This window comes from Crinia signifera, chromosome 4 (assembly GCF_055691185.1).
Source record: "Crinia signifera chromosome 4, ASM5569118v1, whole genome shotgun sequence".
Lineage (NCBI taxonomy): Eukaryota > Metazoa > Chordata > Amphibia > Anura > Myobatrachidae > Crinia > Crinia signifera.
Genome location: NC_139220.1, coordinates 261,884,732 through 261,905,179, shown reverse-complemented (window position 1 = coordinate 261,905,179; position 20,448 = coordinate 261,884,732). Strand labels below are relative to the sequence as shown.

The 20,448-nt window shown below is 45.9% G+C and overlaps 1 protein-coding gene across 1 annotated transcript in view; it reads left to right on the top strand.

Moving 5' to 3' along the window:
• The first annotated feature begins 12,619 nt into the window (after positions 1-12,619).
• RASGRF1 (Ras protein specific guanine nucleotide releasing factor 1) overlaps positions 12,620-20,448 on the top strand; it is a 64,352-nt gene continuing 56,523 nt past the window's right edge. The window contains exon 1 of the mRNA XM_083184461.1: positions 12,620-13,379. Coding sequence (XP_083040587.1) covers positions 13,131-13,379 — 249 coding nt within the window. The 5' untranslated portion in view covers positions 12,620-13,130. The remainder of the gene's footprint in view (positions 13,380-20,448) is intronic.

The following is a 20,448-nucleotide window of genomic DNA, read 5'->3' as shown; positions in this document are numbered from 1 at the left end:
CTGTGACAGGGCCAGTCATTTCACGTTCGTGCACTTTTCACGTTTTCTGTTTTCTGTAGTTTGTCTAGGTTTTTTGGGTAGTGTGGTCGACCCTTACGGGCCTTCCATTTCCCCAACGTGCCAAAGCTCTCGCCTTTTGGGGAGAGCTGCGGTCCCCCGAGGACGACCCCGAGCCGCAAGGTGGAGGGAAGTCCACTGAGGGTCTCTCCAAACCTTCGGGTGCGGAGGACCCACTGTCCTAACCCTTCCGGGGGTTGAGGAAAGAGGGTCTCTCTAAGCTTCGGCGAAGAGGACCCACCGTTCCCTATTTTCCCCTCTTCGGCCTTATGGTTGAGAGGGGTTAGGGGAAAAACGGGGCCCGTCTCCTTCGGGAGATAAGCCCATTCGATCGCACGGCCCCCTTTGCACGTGTTTGGGCACAGCACTGGTGGTAGGGAGCACACCTCAGGCTCCTGAGTTTCTTCAAACTCAGGGCCAGTCTTCTCACCGGAGAGCACTGACCCTGACAGATCACTCAGGACACCGTGCTGTGTCCTGAGCGATCTTGCTGAAGCATTCTGAGCATCTCTCTGAATGCTTCAGCATCTCCCAGTGTGTAGGCCCTTTAAGAGTAACCATCATAAACTTGCTCAGGTACAGACGTACAGTACAACCAATGACTTTCCAGATCACACAGCAGGCTAATTAGCCACCACCTGACATCAAGTGTTTGGATTACTTCAGAATAAAACTACAGTAGCTGTTCCTTGAGGATTCTGATACTAGTAGTGCAAGGTATTGAAAATAATTCACCATAGTTGAAAAGGTGCTTTAAAAAGGGCTCTGAGATAAAGTTATGGAAAGGCATACGTAAGAAGGATCACTTTGACCAAAAATAATTTGATTTGGTCCTGGACCACCAACCTTGAGGCTCCCCTGCAAGAGCCTTGCAGCGCCCCAGGGTGCCTTTGCACATAGTTTGGGAACCATTCTTTTAAGGCGTTTCTCTTCATCAAGGACTGGACAGTTCATCAGGATTCAATACATCACGGATGCGGCCAAGTACCTGCAGGTTTACAGTACCTCTGATTCAATTGTAATGATGGCAGAAGTACGAGAGCAGCGGTGAGTGTGTAATTTTTGACAGACCATGTGATCATGTTTCAATTAACTCTTTCATACTCACATATCACGCATGCCGAGGTGGGTCTTGTCATGAAAATACACATGATACGCTGTTTCTTAATGAATTGATATTCCCTAAAATTACTGCTTCCAGCAGTAGTTCTGATTCTGAACTCCAGCCCTCAAGTACCTCTATATTAGGCCATACTTTGTGGCTTTCTTTAATCATACACAGGTGAGTTAATCTATTTTTCTGGGTCAATAATTATCCCACCTATGGCCTGAAATCCCCAAATGATGACCTGTTGGGTCAACCCGAGGGCTGAGGTTTAGAACCATTGGCCTACACACTTGAAATTAAAAGTTCTTATTGTCCTGGCAGATGATTATTGAAAATAATTGCATCCTGTTTAGATTTTACATGTGCACTTATTATTTATACCTATGAATTCTCCTGTATACATTTGCATACTTTGTGTTCATATGCCTGTATGTGAACATTGGGTCAACAGTGTGCATTCATGTGACATTGCCAGGCCAATCATGTGGAAGCTCCATCCATCCGTCACTCTCACACATTGGAACCTTTCACGTTTGCAAAAAATAAATCAGCTTACAAACTTCTCCGTGTCAGGAACTTGTACTGCCTACAGTCCTCAATGTGCACTGAGTTGTAGTACAGGACCTTTTCAGAATTTCCTCTATTTTATAGTTCCAAGAATCAATTACAATAGTGTGAATGATAAATGCTCTGTAATCATCTAGCTTCAGAGCTATTTAATCTGTAGGAACCCATCTGTAATGGTGAGAACTTGTCCATAATAGCCAGCAACACCAGATAATGCAGTATTACAATCACAGCTCAGTCAAAGGGAGTCATCATGTATTGCAGCCCTGACACTTTCTATCTGCTATGACAGTGTGACTGACTATGACATGCTTCGTAGTACAGGCTCATTTAGGGCATAGCTATAAAATAATGATGTTCTTAACATGTGGAAACAGCTGTTAGTTGATATCTCCTGCTTTATGCAAAACAGTGCTTGACTGCTTGTAGTAGCTGTGTGCATAGTTTTCTATGAGGATGGCACTAGTGGGGCTATGTAAGGGTGCCTGACGACAGTCATTATCCCGATGTCGGAATCCCGACTGCTCCCTCGTGGGGGTCCACGACCCCCATAGAGGGAGAATAATATAGGTGGCGAGCGCATCGAGCCCGCAAGGGTTGCGCTCCCCCGCTGTGCAGTTGGGATTCCGATGTCGGGCTAATGACTGTCGGAATCCCGACTGTTGGTGTGTTATACCGCATCCCTATGTAATATAACCTCAGAAAAGCTTACATGGGGTGTAGCATGGTAATTTCAAGTAGAGACACAGATGTAAATAAACAATATGGCACTTTATTAATTAGTCACAGTAGCACAGTTGTGTTTCAGCAGAAACAAGGCAGCGCTATAATATTGGCTTAGTATTATTATCATTAATAATAATAATAATAATAAACTGAAAGCGCTTAGTATTGCAGCATGGAGACAGTACAGCAATATAGTCCTATAATAGCGCAGTAGTTGTATAATAGTATACCAGTTTTACAGAATAATACATATACAGGTATAGATTGTTCTTCCATCATTAAGCACAATACAACTACTAGGCCTTAAATAGGCCTTGCCTTAAATCATAACCTTAATCCCAGGAGGTTACCCAATGTCTCATGGGGCAATCTGCAAACTGACACAGCGTCTATTCATGCCCCCACATCGGTGAAAATGGTGGGCATGGCCTTGCGGGAACATCGTGAGTATAGTCCACACTCCCTTCCTGCTAGGCCACACCCCCAAAAAATTTCAACACACCTACAGCGTGCGCGAGCATCCCTCTTCCTCCCTCCTCAGAGTTGAGAGGTATGGTAATGGACATTACGGTTTGTGGCATAATGTGCAAGTGTGTAGCATATAATATGTATAATGTGGTCATGCCCCTATTGTCATGTAACCACTCCTCTAGTTTCATATAAGCACGCCTCATCAAAACAGGTGATCACGCGTGCTATTAGTACCACTAAGAAATAATTTCTTCTTGCCCCACTGGGTACAGCATTCCCTTCCCTACGCCCTTTACTAGAAACCTGCTCACACAACGACACCCCCCTTTATTAATTGTGGTGCCCCCCTGTCATTTTTTCCTGGATCCGCCCCTGTGTCCCCTTAATGGGTAGTCTTTGACCTGCCACTCCAGTTCAATTTGGGATAAAATTAAATCTGCATTTAGATTACATTGTCCTGGGCTATGACGGACTTTAAAGGGGAAAAATGGCTGGAGGGTTAGGTAGCATCTTATGAAACTTAGTTAGAGCGAACTATCAGAATTCTTCCACCTTTCACCAGTACTACAAGCGCCAGCAGATACTGAAGAGGACACGCCACACACTATCCGGATAAAGCTGCAGGATTTTGGTGACTCGGCACCAGCAGCTGGGAACTCAGTGTTATATCCTTCGTGTCAATACCCCAGGTACCCTTTAATTGATGTCTGGCCAGACACAAAAGGACTGCCTTTACTAACTTCTTATTGTCGGAATAACCCCGCTAATCTTTTTACCAAGTAAAAACCTGCAGTGTATTGCAGCTTGTTGCCTTACTAATCCAAGTGTTTGCAGACCACAAACTAACACGGCTTGAATAATATTACTTGTATGCATTTCCACCTATGCCACTAAAGGTTCTAATGGGCTTATTATACCGGTTATTATAACTGTCGACAGAAAAGGCTATCTATGATATATTATTATTTTATATATATATGTTTTAAATGAATTGTAATTTTTTGTTGAATAAATTTCACCGTGATAAATAGCAATTGACTTCTGCACAGTTTTTTGCATTGTACTGTTTCCATCTTATGAAACTTGCATTCCTATACTTAATGAAATCACTTCAAAGAAGCATGATCCAAGACCACCACAAACCACACTCCTGATATAATAAATGCATGGGGATGGGGGGAGGGAGACATATTTCTTTTTTTCCTCACGGGGCACAAAATTTCTAGGTACGCCACTCTTCTCAACCTCCCTGAATTTCTGACATAACACACTAATACAGCCCTCAAAAGACTGTTGCATCAGTAAAGTAACTAGGGCTCTGCATCCCTAGCAGTGGCGGGGGGAGCTGGCTCCACTGGGGAGCAGGGAAGCAGCACAGTGACCTGTCTGAGCCAGAGACAGGATGAATGCCAGGGCTGCGGCTGCTCCCCGGCCGCTCTCACTGTGCTGCCAGTCCACTGCACTGCATAGGCCACTGACAGCCGAGTGAAAGCTTTGCAGCCTGCCTGAGTGAAAGCTGTGCAGCCCATGGCTTCCTGTTGGTGGAAGCCATGGGCTGCAGGGAAGGTAGGCAGCAAGGGCATATATCCAGAGAAAAGAAGTAGTGGTACTTCCTCATCTTTGTAGTTACTTTCGCCGCTATATTCACCATTGTCCCCCGATATGTAAGGATTTTTCGACGAGGGAACCGTTACAAATCCTGTGTCCACGCCACCATCTATTACCTTTAATAAAGTTGTGGCGAGTGGAGCGAGGGGCCAACGATGCTACGTAAGTTCCGTAGCGTAAGCGGTGGCCGTAAAGATGAGGAAGTACCGCAGGAGCTATGTGTATAGCCAGATCGGCATCACAGAAGACACACAAAAAAGTAAGATGTAACTTTTTTTTTTATCAATTGAGTAAAATTAAATGATTCAAATTAAATTATTTTTTTGACCCCCAGATACAATTTTTAGAGTTAGAGGTTATTCAATCTTGGCCTTTCAGACAGCAGAAATAGCAGCCGCTGCCTATTCAATGCTGCTGTTTCCAACAGCATTGAAGGCGGATTCCGACAAAAAGGATCTAACTTTTAAACAAGTGGGTTTAGTTTTGTCAGAAACAGCAATGGATTGATGAATTCACGGCTGCTTTTTGACAATCCGTGGCTGTTTTCACCGAAATTACCACTTTTCGACACTCGACAGGCAGAACATTGAATTCTGCCTGTTGAGTGGAGCTTAAACGGTCCGCTGACTGTTGGGACGTGCAAATAGTTGTAATCCAGGATTGAATACCACCCTAAGCCTGTTTTTCATAATAACTGGAGCGCCGCCTAAATACAGTTTAAAGGTACCCTCAAATGAGTACTGATCCAAGTAGGCAGCTGCATAATTTTTACATACCTCCCAACTGTCACGATTCCGTCGGGACAGTCCCGATTTTCGGGTCCTGTCCCGACGTCCCACCCGCGGCAGGCATTGTCCCGCTGCGGGGGGGTGGCAGTTGGGAGACCCCCCAATGTAGTAGAATAGACGCTGTGCACATGCGCACAGCGTCTATTCTCGTATGAAAATGAGGCCGCGGCTAATTAGCATAAGCTGCGCCCTCATTTGCATACGCCACGCCCCCTTTTCGCCGCGCGAGTGTCCCTATTTCTTACAATGAAAAGTTGGGAGGTATGTTTTTATGAGGCTGAATAATCTCATCCAGAAGTCACTGAAAGAATGCAGGGACCTCTGATGCCCAAAAGACCGTGTAACCCATTAGACCAAACCCAGGGGAGTAGAAAGGGGTGTTTGTTTGTTTTTTTTATCTACCCAAGCCTCCTTGATCAGCTCAGTTTGTAAATATCCTTTTGTGAACTCAATGTTTGAAATATACTTGGCTGAACCCAATAGCTTAAGAAATAGCTTAAGAAATTTGTCTACCCTCAGCTACAAATTAAACTTTGAGACTGCAATCTGTCCCAAAATCCATGCAGAAGTGAATGCTCTCATCAGTCTTTAGCACCAACATAATACATCAGTCACCTTTGTTTGATCATTTCTTTCACAATGACCAACTGACTCTGTCGTATTCGTATTCTTAATAGAACAGAATACGATTGGCAACGGTTATATTTTGTCTAAAATACGAACCGTAAATAGGGCAGATTTACTAATCTGCTGTAGTTACAGATCCGTATTTTGCAGATGGCGTAGCCCCCCCCCCCCCCCCCCGGGCCATAACCAGCCCTCGGCTCAAAGAGACGGTCCTGGTTTTAAAAAAAATCAGGGAACAAATCAAATAAGGATCCCATGTATTTTTTAAAACCAACACCAGGCTCAAGGACCGGTCCTGGTTCCCAAAATACTGGGGGAAAAAACAAGTAGGGGTCCCCCATATTTCAAGAACCAGCACCAGGCCCTTCCAGAATTTACCTGTCTAGCCTGTGGCTGTCCCCAGTGTCCGTGGGCAGTGTGCACTGGGCTGATGTTGGTGTAAAAAAAGATTAAACTATTGTGTATTGTTGTGGAACTATGAGTCCCAGCAAGCCTGCACCGCATGCAGGGACTTGGAGAACCACTAGTCCCAGCATGCGGGGCATTAAAGGGCCCGCTGGAACTTGTAGTTCCGCAACAGTACAAATAGTGAAATAAACATACACACACGCGCGCACACACTGAAAGTAAAACTTTATTACATACTGAGCCCATACATACAGATACTTACCTACCTTCAGGGCCGGATTAACAATGGGCCTGATGGAGCTACAGCTCCAGGCCCACTCTTCAAATAGGCCCATTCTGTAGCTGAGGGCCAGGGCTTTCCAACGAGCCCAGCCCCGCGCCGCTAGCCCCCCCCGGGAACCGGAGATACTGCCAGGCAAACCTGGAACATTTTCCCCATAGGCTAACATGGGACCCAATAATTCCGACCTCCACCCGGTTCCAACGGCTGCCAGTTCCCCCTCCGGCATCACAGAAGCTCGAGGTTGATCTCAGTCAGACCCAAATCGCTGGGCCTTCAATCTGATACCTGGTCCAGTCTAGTGACTGAATATCAACATATGCAGTGAACCACCAGCCTCCATACATGCATATTCACATACAATGTACACATTGTACATTTTCGATACCATGGGCGCTGATGAGTATACTCTTTTTATTTTTGACACCGGACACGTGCACACAAAGCTGCACTGCGAGCAATCTCTCCATCTACTTTGCTACTATTTTTCGAATCCATATTGATTTATCCTTGTATAAGCATGCATGGGACCACGCATACTTATTTATGTACACATGTACTGTACTGTATGGCACTAAGTACACATATATCTATACCCACACAGACACAATTTCTTTGTGTCTCCAGCAGCCTCTGTGCTCCTACCTCCCACTTGCCCCCACTCACTCCTCTCTGTGCTGAGGATGCTGGGAGACGTTTGCTAGAAGTGTGTAGGCGACAAGACTCTATAAATAGCTGTGTCTCTCAGTCTGATCATTGCACCAATCTCTATACTCCAGTATTCATCAGCGTGGAATGTGGGACTGCAGCACGCACACCCCAAACAACTAGAGTCAGCACATCTAATACCCATACTGTGTTATCTAGCATTACTATATAATGTGGCAGTAATATTAAAGGTACGGATTGTAACTTTCATATCATATGCAAATCATTCTGCTGAAATTGGCAGAAAGGGTGGGTCATTCTACCAGCTCACAAAAACATACACTGCTCGGAAATATACAACCATGCAATCAGACTTATACAAACGGAGAAATACTCGACAGGGTAACTATACTAAGATTGGAGATCTATTGAAGATAGGACGTTGCCAATAGCAACCAATCAGATTCTACTTCTTATTTATTTCGCACCTTCTAGAACAGGCTTGTCCAACCTGCGGCCCTCCAGATGTGCTAAAACTACACATCCCAGCATGCCTTGCCACAATTTGGCTATTAGGGAATGCTAGAATGATGGCAATGCATGCTGGGATGTGTAGTTTTAGCACATCTGGAGGGCCGCAGGTTGGACATGCGAGTTCTAGAAGATAATAGATAGAATCTGATTGGTTTCCCATAGCAACATCACATCTTCAATAGAACTCCCATCTTAGTAAATTTACCCCTACATCCTGCAGTGCTCAATAAAGTATAACATGCGCTTTTATTTTTATGATATGGAATACAGTATATCTATATTATTATGCGCTAAAACTTGAAGAAATCAAATTGATTTGAAACTTATAGATACAATTGGCACAATCATATTTATGGGTTGATGCAGGCCCACTTGTAAGTAGTCTATACTTGCCCTTGGAAATTCCAATTCCAATCCTCAAGTTCTCATCTAAGAACTTTTGCACCATGGACCTTATTCTGGTTAACACGCAATGCCGCAGTGCCCCCCCTCCCCCGCCCCCACATGGCGACCATTGAAAGATTTCTTCAGCACATGCAGATCAGAGACACCTCTATGGGATGTCTCATCTGCGAACGCCCTGTGTGGGAAGCAGGCGAGCAGTTGATATCCACTGACATCAGCTGCCCGTTCCCCACACCTGCATCATCACCGGAATTCCCTGGGAACACCCAGCATTTTTATGGGAATGTCCCCCGCCCCACACCCACACTGCTCACACCCTGCTTCTGCACATGCACAGAAATCCATTTGGGTGCAAACATGCGGGGGACCGATCTAGAATAGAATAGAATAACCCCTATGTCTGGAATTCCATTTTCATTGTCACAGTTGTATTCACCAGTGACGTACAGTATCCTTCATGGATTCCGGATATGCAGTGTACATAGGCTCAGTAGGGCGCCACACAGAACATGATATGAGTTCCCATAGAGTGCAGCAGGCCCCTTACACTCATCCAGTGGAGTAATCTCTACAGTGTTATATTTGGAACTAGAGACATACTGTAGTGAAGACAATGGGACTGTGCTCTCTTCTGCCATGTCACCTTTCTGTATATAATACTGAAAAGATGGCATTGCCAAGAATGGGTGTGGTATAAGGGTCCAACAGTCGGGATCCCGACAGTCATTGGCCCTTATTCAGATCTGATCGCACTACAAATTTGTTTGGAAAATGGGCAAAACCATGTGCACTGCAGGTGGGGCAGATGTAACGTGTGCAGAGAGAGTTACATTTGGGTGGGGTGTGTTGAAACTGAAATCTAAATTGCAGTGTAAAAATAATGCAGCCTGTATTTACCCTGCACAGAAACAAAATAACTCACACAAATCTAACTCTCTCTGCACATGTTACATCTGCCCCACCTGCAGTGCACATGGTTTTGCCCATTTTCCAAACAAATTTGTACTGCGATCAGATCTGAATAAGGGCCATTATCCCGACATCGTGATCCCGACTGTCCGGACCCAGACAGCATGGTGAGCGCAACTAAGCCCCTTGCGGGCACGGTGGCTCGCTACGCGAGGCACCTATTCTATTCTCCCTCTATGGGGGTTGTGGAACCCGGCTGTCAGTGTTTTGACAGTCGTGATCCCGACTGTCAGGACCCCGTCTGGCACCCGCCAAGGGGTGTGGTATAAGGGTCAACAGTCGGGATCCCGACAGTCATTTGCCAAGAACAGGTAGGAGGGCGTGAGAAGAATAGTGTGTGCGGGGGTAAAGGCAGCTCCACACAGCCCCCCTGGTTCTTAAAACACCCCACAATTCAAGGACAATAATACAAACTGTGCAACTTTACATGCTTGCTTTAGTTGTTATCCAGATGTCCATCTCTGCACCAGCTATACAGTGTTTCTACAATGTTTGTGGAGGTTACCTGTACTCTGCTCCTCATTGTCCCCCACTGTACAGATAGCTCTTCCTTTGACCCTAGATAATGCCCGAGCACTTTTTTTTTACAGTATATTCCTAATGACTACAATCCACATGAGCTTGCTGTTTTGGCAAAAGTTTCTCCGTGGTCCACACACACAACTTTGCTCCAGTGACGTGCGGTGAGGACATTGCCTGGGGAGGCACTCACCTCACCGCGGGCACCGGCAGCAGGGGGTACTTGCGTCAGCCTTCCCCCCCTCCCCGTCCCTGTCCCCGCACTGCCGCGGTCGGGCACAGGCAGCAGGGGGTACATGCGGGAGCCTACTCCCCCACACCCCCCTTCACTGCCGCGGTCGGGCACAGGCAACAGGGGGTACATGCGGGAGCCTACTCCCCCCCGTACTGCCGCGGTCGGGCATGGCACAGCACAGGCCTCTTCCCCCCCCCCCCCCCCCCCGGGCGGACTCACCTGTCCTCTCGGCTGTGGCTTTCTCCCAGCAGCGCCGGACTCCCCGCTGCCCGCGCTGCTGCATCCTCTGCCCTGCATGTGTGTGATAGGACAGCGGATCCAGCACTGGATCCGCTGGCCCAATCACATCTGGGGGAGTGCATTCATACTGTTGCCCCTGTCATTGCGGCACCAGTATGAATGCCGCTTCCCCATTCATTTTCAATGGGCTTTTACAGCCCATTGCTGCACCCTGCCCCCTGCCCTCCCCTACCCGCCCCCCGCTGCCCGTAGTTTTAATGTTAACAGCGGGAGGCACCTCTCCCGCTGCCTCCCACCCTCACATGCAGCAGTGTAAGAGGGTGGGAGGCAGCCGGAGAGGGAGAAATGATAAAAATAATAAAAGAAGATATATAAATATATCTTCTTGTTATTATTTTCATCATTATGACAGGGGAGGCTCTGCCTCCCCTGCCTCCCCTGACTGCACGTCCCTGCTTTGCTCTACCACTCACAACTCTCAGAAGCTGGAAGTGGTTGTTCATCATCTTGCCCTTTTTGGTCGTTAGATTCCTCCTGTATAGCACCTTTTACTTCCATAGTACCCATCTTGGATCAGTAGCAGTTGTCTGAATTATTGGGGTATATTTGCAAATGTGCCACTGCAACAGGTTACTGATGCAATTCAATAAACAAAATGTCTCTTTGTGAAGCATAATGACCCGTAAGCGTAAGGCTTTATGGCAGGGACTATGCGAATGCGCAGGATGGAGAGCTAATGACTGTGAAATAATTATTTCCACCCATCTCCTTCTTAGGCATGCGTGAGCTGATAATCTCATAATTGCTGTACTGCACACGCACATACAAAATGGCGACATCAGTTCACAATGGCAATGCAAGGAATGTAAGCATAACGCCATCCTCAGCGATATGTTTGCTTTAAAGCTGAGATAAAACTAGATTATCAAAAGTTTTTGTAAATTGCCCTAAAGGTGTGTACACACGGTGCAATGGGCGCCAGATCCCTGTGGTGTGCCGGCATCGGCTGGTAGGGAGGGAGGGACGGAGCGGGGGCCTATTTAGGGTCTATAAAAGAGATACAGTGGAACTACCAACAAGCTCCTATCATTTTTTCAAACCCAGCTTGTAACATGGCAGGAGCTGATTGATAATTTAGGTAGTTTATTTCCATCCAGTTTATCTATCTCTAAGGCTTAGTACATTGACTGCTTAGTAACTATGGGGTAGCAGTGATAAGGGAGAAGTGATAAAGTGGCTGGAACTTTATCACCGGCCAATCAGCTTGTAACTGTCCCTTTTTAAACCCAGCCTGTAACTTAACAGCCCGGAGCTGATTGGCTGGTGATAAAGTACCAGGCACTTTATCACTTCTCCTCCCTTATCACTGCTCCATACATCTACCCCTATATCCCATTGTGTGCAATATTGTAAATAGTTTTAAACTGTTCTGCAACGTATTCTGCATTTGGCCTGGAATTTTTGCATATCTTACTGTCAGGATATGGACTTCATTTTCCTGCACCAACCACAGCATCAAAATTAATTGACCACCATTTTTTCATTTACTTATTCTGTAAATTTAGTAAAAAGCTGCAAAATGCAAATTTGCGAATTCAGTGCAGGTTGGTGTTGGGCCTAAACCAGCTTGGATTACTGATCTGTAAATTTGCCGATGAGTGCGCGTAGATAGCCGCTGTCCAGGCAGAAGGAAAACCTTTCCTGCATAAATTTACGAATGAATTGCAAATGGATCACTTACCGCTATCGACTATGGCTATGCAATTCCCTGAACCATGTAAATACTTTGCTGTCTGTACAAATCTGAGTAGATCTTCCTCTCTTTACCCCTTCACGAATGTGCGTTGCGTACGCACTGCATTCATTCGATAATTGCACGATTTGCAAATCTGCTGAGCAGCAATCACATCTGAATTAGCCCCATTGTTGTGAACAGAAAAACAAAAGTGTAACTTGAATGTTGTTGTACAGAGGAGACATCACACCTCTGCAATGGTTCTCTATTAAAACTTGTCTTTAAGATATTTCACCTCAAATTGTCTTTATCTGTGACAGGGAGGCATTGGAAAGGTCTGGCCATTTGCATGATTACCAGTGATGAGCCACATTGCAGCAAAATGATGCATCAATAGGATTTTACAGATGCTATACGATCTCTTCAATTCTCTATTTTGACCTGTGACAATTTTAATGAGTTTATGCTGCAGTTGGGGTAGGAGGGGAAAGGCTAAAGGTCAAATACTGCGCACAAAAAGGTGCGCAATTCCATGGCCAAATGCAGAATGAGGGAAATATTTTGTGATATTGTACTGATATCTGCTGTAGTGAAATAAATATTCAAGTGTTTTTTTTTTTTTTTTTTATGCATTTTTTTGCCTGAATAAATGTTCTGTTTCCCTGTGCGGCCGTGTGAGGTGCGGGGAGGTGTGCTGTCACTGCTCACTGTCACCCCCCCAACTACAGAGGACCTCTCCTGTTGCCCATCAGCTGCCGCTGTCCTGAGCCTGTGCGCAGCCCCGGTCCCCGCTGTTCTCTCAGCTAAACTCCTGCAAGTTGTCGGTGTTTGAGGCCCCCCCACCTGGACAGACCCCCATATCCCCCCCTCCACCTCCCTCCCCACCTCCGCCAGCAACACCACCGCCCCGTCTCTCTGGGTGCTCCCGATCCCCCCACGCAAGCTCGGTTCCCCCTCGCCGTGGGCTGGGCTCTGTCCGTGGTGCTGAATCGGCGTCACATGACACTCAGCTCCCGGGCTCTGGAGACCCGGGACCAGCCGCCGCCGATTACCGGGTCAGGGGGAGGAGCCAGCCTGCATAGGGTCTCGGGCTGCACCTTGGGAGGTGTGGGATCATTATACCCGGCTGTACGGGGAGTACCGGACAAGGGGGGGAAGAGCGGGGGCACCGTGCGTGGGGCGGGGCTCCGAGCCCAGGCCACAAGATGCAGCGGCTCCGGTTGAATGAGGCTCACGCCGTGCACCTGGGGCAGCTCGCCCGGAAGGACGGGACCCGGAGAGGCGTCCTCAGCAAGCGCAGCTCGGACAACAGCCGCTGGCAGAGCCGGAGCTTCTCCCTGCTGCACAATCTGCTCTTCTGCTTCGAGAGCGAGTCCAGCGGCCGCCCGTGTGCGCTCTACCTGCTGGAGGGATGCAGCTGCGAGCGGGGGGCCAAGGGGGGCCCGGACAGACAGGTAACGGCACTGCGGGGGGGCAGACGGTGACTGACACTGCGGCAGGGGGGAGGGGGGGGGGGCATACAGACAGGTACTGACACTGCGGCTGGGGGGGGGGGGGGCAGGTACTGACACTGCGGTGGTGGGAGGGGGACAGGTGCGGACACTGCGGGGGTCCCGGACAGACAGGTACCGACATTGCGGAGGGGGATTGTCAGACAGGTGCTGACACTGCATGGGAGGGGCAGACAGGTACCCATTGCTGGGGTGGCCGCACAGACAGGTGCCCACATATACACAGCTGGGGCTTCAGACAGACAAGCACAAATACAACTGGGGACAGAGAGACAGGTACCCAAACTGCAGAGGCCCAGACAGACAGGTAGCCGCATTTATGAGGTTCTGAACAGACATGCACCCACATTGCTGGGTTCCAAACAGACAGGCACACATACAACTGGGGCAAGACAGACAGGTATCCACACTGCAGAGGCCCAGACAGACAGGTACCCACAAAATAGGAGGGCCTAAACAGATAGTTGCCAAAACTGCAGGGGTCCTGGACAGATAGATGTGTTCCTTTCCAGCAGACTCAGGTTATCCAAATGCAGGCTACAGGTATAGACAGGTACCCATACAGTAGGGGGCTTTAAAAGACAGGTAGGTACTCAGACTGTTGTTGGGCCAGACAGACAGGTTTACACACTGCAGGGCACTCAGACAGGCCCAGGCTACATGTGGGCATCGGTGCTCCAAGTATACAGATGTACTCTACAGTTTGGAGGGGTTTACATAAACAGTTTACTTAAACCAGTATCGGGGGCTGAGCACATTTAAATGGAGTCTGCACAGGTATAGGGGCCACACAGGTATACATGGAGGGGTCCACTAAGGTACATGCAGGGCTCTGCACAGGTAAAGGGGGATCTACACAAGTACACACAGGCATGTACAGGGGGATATACACAGGTACAGGGGATGTGCACAGGTAGTAGTAAGGAGACATGTCCATAGAGGTATGTATCCAAGGAGACAGGTGTATCTAGCAAGAAGCATAGTGGGTAACTAGGGGATCTTCAGAAGTATACAGAGTCGGTGGAAAGGTAAACACTATAAATAAAGCTGTGTGGCCTACAGTATGTCACTTTAGTCTGCAGGAGCTTGCTGACAGGAGCAGGATGTCATACATGAGCTTGCTGACAGGAGCAGGATGTCATACATGCAGATGATGCATGCCTACACATTTAAGGCTATTAAAAATGTTCAGGGTAAAAAAATGAAATAAAGATATGAGACACACAGAAGTGTTTAGGCTCCGATAAAGAAGTAGGTACAGTACATTGACCAGTATTTACAGAGAAGGGAATATGCAGGTGGTGCAGTGAGGTTAGCAGTGCTGGATTATATAGGGACTACCCAATTGAGAGAGAGAGAGAGAGAGAGAGAGAGAGAGAGCAGGCATACTTATTGTGGGACTTAAGAGATATATATGTACATGTGGCCATATACAGTCAGTAGACAACAACTGCAAGGAATAATGCTGGCCTATATGCTTACTATACTATCCCTTTAAACTGGAGTGCCCATGGATTACATGGGCTCTGTGACTAAAACCAAGTGATAGGCAGCCTTCAAGCCAGCCAGCCAGCCACAGCACCTGTATAATTCATTAGTGTTCTAGCTTAAAGGGATAGTATGGTAAACCTATCTATACACAGCTGTATGTAGTGTACAGATGAGACGGAGACAAACAAGACACCGGTATATAAAGGTTAGAGATAGACACATACACATAATGTTTTCAGAGGTAGCTGGACAGACAAGTTTGCAGAAGGGGAGATGGATGCATGGGCCCATGCTGATACGTGTGCACAACTAGATGGGAGTCACTGATTCGATGAGCATGTATACTGTAGGGCAGGGGTGGCCAAACCGGTCCTCGAGATCTACCAACGGTCCATGTTTTCCACATTACCTAGCTGGTGCACAGCTGTAGTCCATACTAACGGTCACATTTTCAAACCTGCTGCATTCATTCCTAGTACTATAGATCCACAGGTTGCCTGGAAAACATGCACCGTTGGTAGATCTTGAGGACAGGTTTGGCCACCCCTGCTGTAGGGACTACAGACCGAATTATTCAATCAGGGAAAATGATAAAATTAGGAGTTACAGTAGGTAAGAAGATTCTCTTTATCATCCCCCCCCCATATTCCCAATATCTTAATCATGTAATTGTGTGTTGTAGGTTGTGTACAGGAGTCATGGAACATAAATATGGCAGGCTATGTGTTGAGTTAGCATACTGCAAATGTAAGCTAAAGAGGAGGTTGATCCCCATTTATGTATGGAAACAGGTTCAGTGCATAGGCTACAGTATTATATAAAATGTATTTTCACATTTGTTACTTTAGCAGCTTGCATATGTAATGATCTATTACACAACCCGCACCTTTGGAAAAGTAAATTCACTTTTTTGGTAATACATGCTCAGTAATGCTGCATGCACGCTATGGGATGTGCACTCATTTGCCAATTCTGGCAGCAACAGAGAGGAGGTGGAAGCCATGCTGCATTCTGTAGTATCACCCTCGCTTGTGATGTCCTAAGCCATCTTATACATACAGGTGACTGGGGATGTCAATAACAATGTTTAGGAGCGCACATCTTCAGCAACATTGTGCACATTGGGCGATAGAAAGATTTTGTCATTCCAACACTTCAGAATTGGCAAATTTGTTCATTTTATCATCTAATGTGTACCCAGCTTAAGAATAATCAACAGGAAAAGTTTTCTGTTCCAGACAGGAACCCTGACAAGTTAATACATCAGGTTGTGTCTGCAACACCAGTGGTTCTACTGTACAAGCTACATAAGGGCAGATTTAACAATGAGTTATCACTTGTTACTGCTGTTCAGGGGCCTACATATGTAGCGATAGATGAAGCATACTGAGCGATGCTAGGTCGCTCAGAACACTTCAGCATGATCGCTCAGCACACAGTGATGTGTCAGCGCTGTGTGCTGAGCGATCTGTCAGGGCCAGTGTTCTCCACTGGATATTAATCACTGGTGCGATAGTGACCTGTGGGGCTGTGCATCAATATCGCTATGTCCCCTACACACACACAGAGCGATGTAGGGACATTTTCTAAGCGGTCTAGTGAGATTGCTTGGAAAATGCCTGGATATCGCTACATGTATAGGCCCCATTGGATCCTGTTATGTGTTTGAAAAATGTTAATTAGAAGTTGATTGGTTGGAGCATCAGTTATGATTAGTGGGAGTGATAAACAAAAATATTACTTGTTGTTAAATTGCCGTTTACTTTCTTCTTCTGGATTCCATTATGGAATTGCCTAGAGATCTACTGTTACTTCTTTCTATTTCATATGTGACTATGCAGTAAGGAAACTCCACATAAAATGTATTGCTACCTATGACTATATATATATAAGGGATCCACACTAGGGTCACCAAGATTTTTGGGCAACAATCACTGTTACAATACTTCTTGTACCCACAATAAAGGTTCTATTAGTTTACAGTACAATACAGTACAATACAGTACAATGTGTATGTTTGAAATGTTCCCAGTTTTTAAATGTGTTAACCCTTTCAGGTTCAACGTTTAGACAGGCTCAACAGCCCTAGCGCTAGTAGCAGATCCAATAACGAGCCATTCAAAATAAAAACATTAAGATCGTTCAACATTCAGTGTAGACCATTTTTGAATAAAAAAATGACAATTAATTTAAACTTTTAAATTGCATCGAATTGCAAAAAAAATAAAAAAATTGGACTGCAAAAGGCTCACAAATTGCCACCTCAGAATTGACAGGGGAGATTTCTACTTTTGTGACCCTGAAAAAATATTTATGCCTATAGTGACCTCATAACTCTATCCACATGAATTTGCTACAGTATGTTCCTAAAAAATGTTTTTTGTTTTTTTTTTCTCTTAGGAAAAGGTAATTCACTAGTTTAAATAATGATATTCTGTATGTGGACACAACAGGTGTATACTACACAAAGTCCTGATAAACACAGTATGAGCATTCTGCTGAAGGCAAAAATAGTGTAGCTCATTACTTAATCTTTGAGCGTGAACAGATGTGACTGAAATGTGAAAGTGGATACAGGGAGGGAGATACTGTGGGATATTTATATACGCTGGATCTGTTATATATTATTTGAAGAACGTGTGTAAAAATAGGACAATTTTATAAGAAAACCAAGAGGCTGTTTATTTACAAGACAAAAGGCCCTATTCACAGGGTGTTTTCAGTGTCAGTAGGGCTTTCTCCCATTTTTCCCAATATTGATGGTGATAACACTGCCAACGCAACCGTGCCTTGCCCATGGTTATGTATATGGAAGACAATGTAACAAGTAGGTAGGTTAGGTTATAAAAGAAGAAAATTATCAAAGGAAAAATGCATTATTCTTTAAATAAAGTAATTTTTTTAGAAGGTTTACTTTTTTTTATAGTGGACCTGAAAGCCCAATATCTTATTGTTCAGTCACACTGCAAATAAGTGAGTTGACGCACGTGGATGTGGTGAGCATCCCGGCGGTCAGGATCCAAGCGTTAGTATACCGATGCTGCCATTCTGACTGAATTCAAGGGGGACATTTAATAGCATGAGAGATTCAAATTGAGAGATTTGGTAAGAAATCTCCAGGGTTTTTTTAAAGCGGCAATCATATACACTGCAAAACCAGTTTGATTTAGCAGTGTAAATGATTGCCGCTTTAAAAAAAAAAAAAACCCTGGAGATTTCTCACCAAATCTCTCACATTGTGAATCTCTCATCCTATTAAATTTCACCCCAAATGTTTTGTGCACTGGTGGCACTTGATGGAGCAGTTTTAGTTTTGCTTTACAATAAAGAATAATAGTTTCATTATCCAGTTGGAAGATCTGACAGGGTCCCACGCGGTACTCCTTTTTCTCTTCATGCTGATCTGAAATGAGCAGTACAAGTGTCTTCCCCCTTCCCCAATTTCCTAGTCATAGGATAAAGTAGCAGAGGACAGAGTGGGACCACCAGAGTGAGAAGGTACCCGGCCATTGTGGCAAACAGAACAGGGAAGGTAGGAATATGTGTTGTTTTTTAGTTTCATCATACTCCTCCTAATACAATATACAGTAGTTTTTCATTCCATTGTGGGTGGAATAGTTAAAATGAAAAAATCCTTTCTGTAACAGAATTTTCTAGGCATGAATCATACCTATTGTACTGCCCATTCTGATAGAGAGGCCTACGCTAATAGGGAATACACACAGGGAGATTTGAGCAAAAGGTGTGTTCTAAACAATTTAGTGTGGGAGATTTCCCACAGTCTAAATCTCCTATATACACTGAGGGGTCCATTTATCTATTTGCCGGTAATTCGTGTTTTCGGGGGTTAGCCGCAAGTATTAAGTGTCCCTAAATGTATGTAGGAGGGACCGCGGCAGGAATCTCCTATCCCTGCTGCAATCCCTCCTATCCCTTGCAGCCGCATTCCCCATAAGTATCAACATCGGGCAGCATCGCAGTGGGTCCCGGGCTACTACTATTCTGAGATGCTGGTAGACCATTATAGCCAATGGGCTACATACTGCAATGCTGTCAGGGTGGTGCGGTCAGCACTAACCATGTGTGCTCCTTCAGAACCCCGGTCCCTGTAGCTGCAGGATGATACATTCAACTGAAAGGATCTCAAATTGCAATACAATCCTGGGCAGGATAATCTGCCCAGATCGTATTGCATATGCGTTCCAATGATAAATGGGCCCCTGAGAGATTTGCACAAGAGGTTTGCGCCGAGCAATTTTTAGGGCATACACACTGAGCGATTTGTGCTTCATTTCTAAGTGATTTAGCCAAATCGCTTAGAACTTAAGCAGAAATCTCCCTATGTGTATGGCCCATTAGGAAAGCTGAAATGCAGTTGTTTATCCATGACAATTATATAATTGGAGGGGTTAGTTGTAGAAATCAAGCACAAATATATAAAGTGGTTTTCTTCAAATAGAACTTATACGCAATACTTAACATCAAAATTCACATAATATACAAATCATTTGCTGCTTATGTAACTTTAAAGAACAAACTGATCAATCAGAAGACAGGAACTATTGGTGCTCATACACGGTACAAATATTGTTTACAGGGCTTAAAGTGGTCCCAGAGAAGTGGTGGAACTCATTTCCCATGCCACGGACCCCCCCCCCCCCCCAAATTAGGTGGAGCCCTGGGTACTGCCAGGGTTTTTGGCACCCCATGCAAACTATGAAAATTGTGCCATAGTGACCCTGATTCATGTTGGAGCACAATGTAGTGCTCCTTATTCACGTTATGACACATAAGTGTCTCTTTTACATGTATGCACACAGTAGTATACCTTGCACATAATGCCTACAGTAGTATTGATTATACACGTAATGCCCACAGCAGTAGTACCCCTAGCAAAAAATGTCCACAGTAAGTGCCCATTTCATATATCTGACATATGACACATATCTGTCCATTTCTGTCCAGCAGCTACCTCTCCTCTCATATTCACCTGAGCAGTGGTGACAGCATGACATCACATACGCCGTGCCAGAAAAGGAAGCCGCTGGGACCGGCTTTTCTGTTGGAATTACTGTCCAGGGCTGTGTTTCAGGTGGAACTCAGTTCCCCCTACCATTACAGGCTCCGGCGCTTACTCGCTCCACTGGGGAAGGGGGTGTGATGCGGCCGCCGCGTTGCTCCACGGGGGATCGCTCTGAGGGAAGGGGCTGGCGGGTGATGCGTCCGGCGCTGCATGGCTCCACGGGGGGGAGGCCGGCAGGTGATGCGGTGAGGGCTGCCACGTCGCTCCATGGGGGTGGCGGGTGAGTCGCTCTGGGGGCGCGGAGGGGAGTTGCGCCCTCCGTCTAGTATGCGTATGCCATTTATAAATACATAGGTGGGCAGTTTTCTTTTAAATAAATATTCTTTGGTGGCAGTGGGCATATAAATATATAAACATTGGTGGACAGTCTTGGTGGTAACATATACATTGCTGGTCTGTGCCAGCAATGCATAAATTAGCGCCAACACTGCCCACATT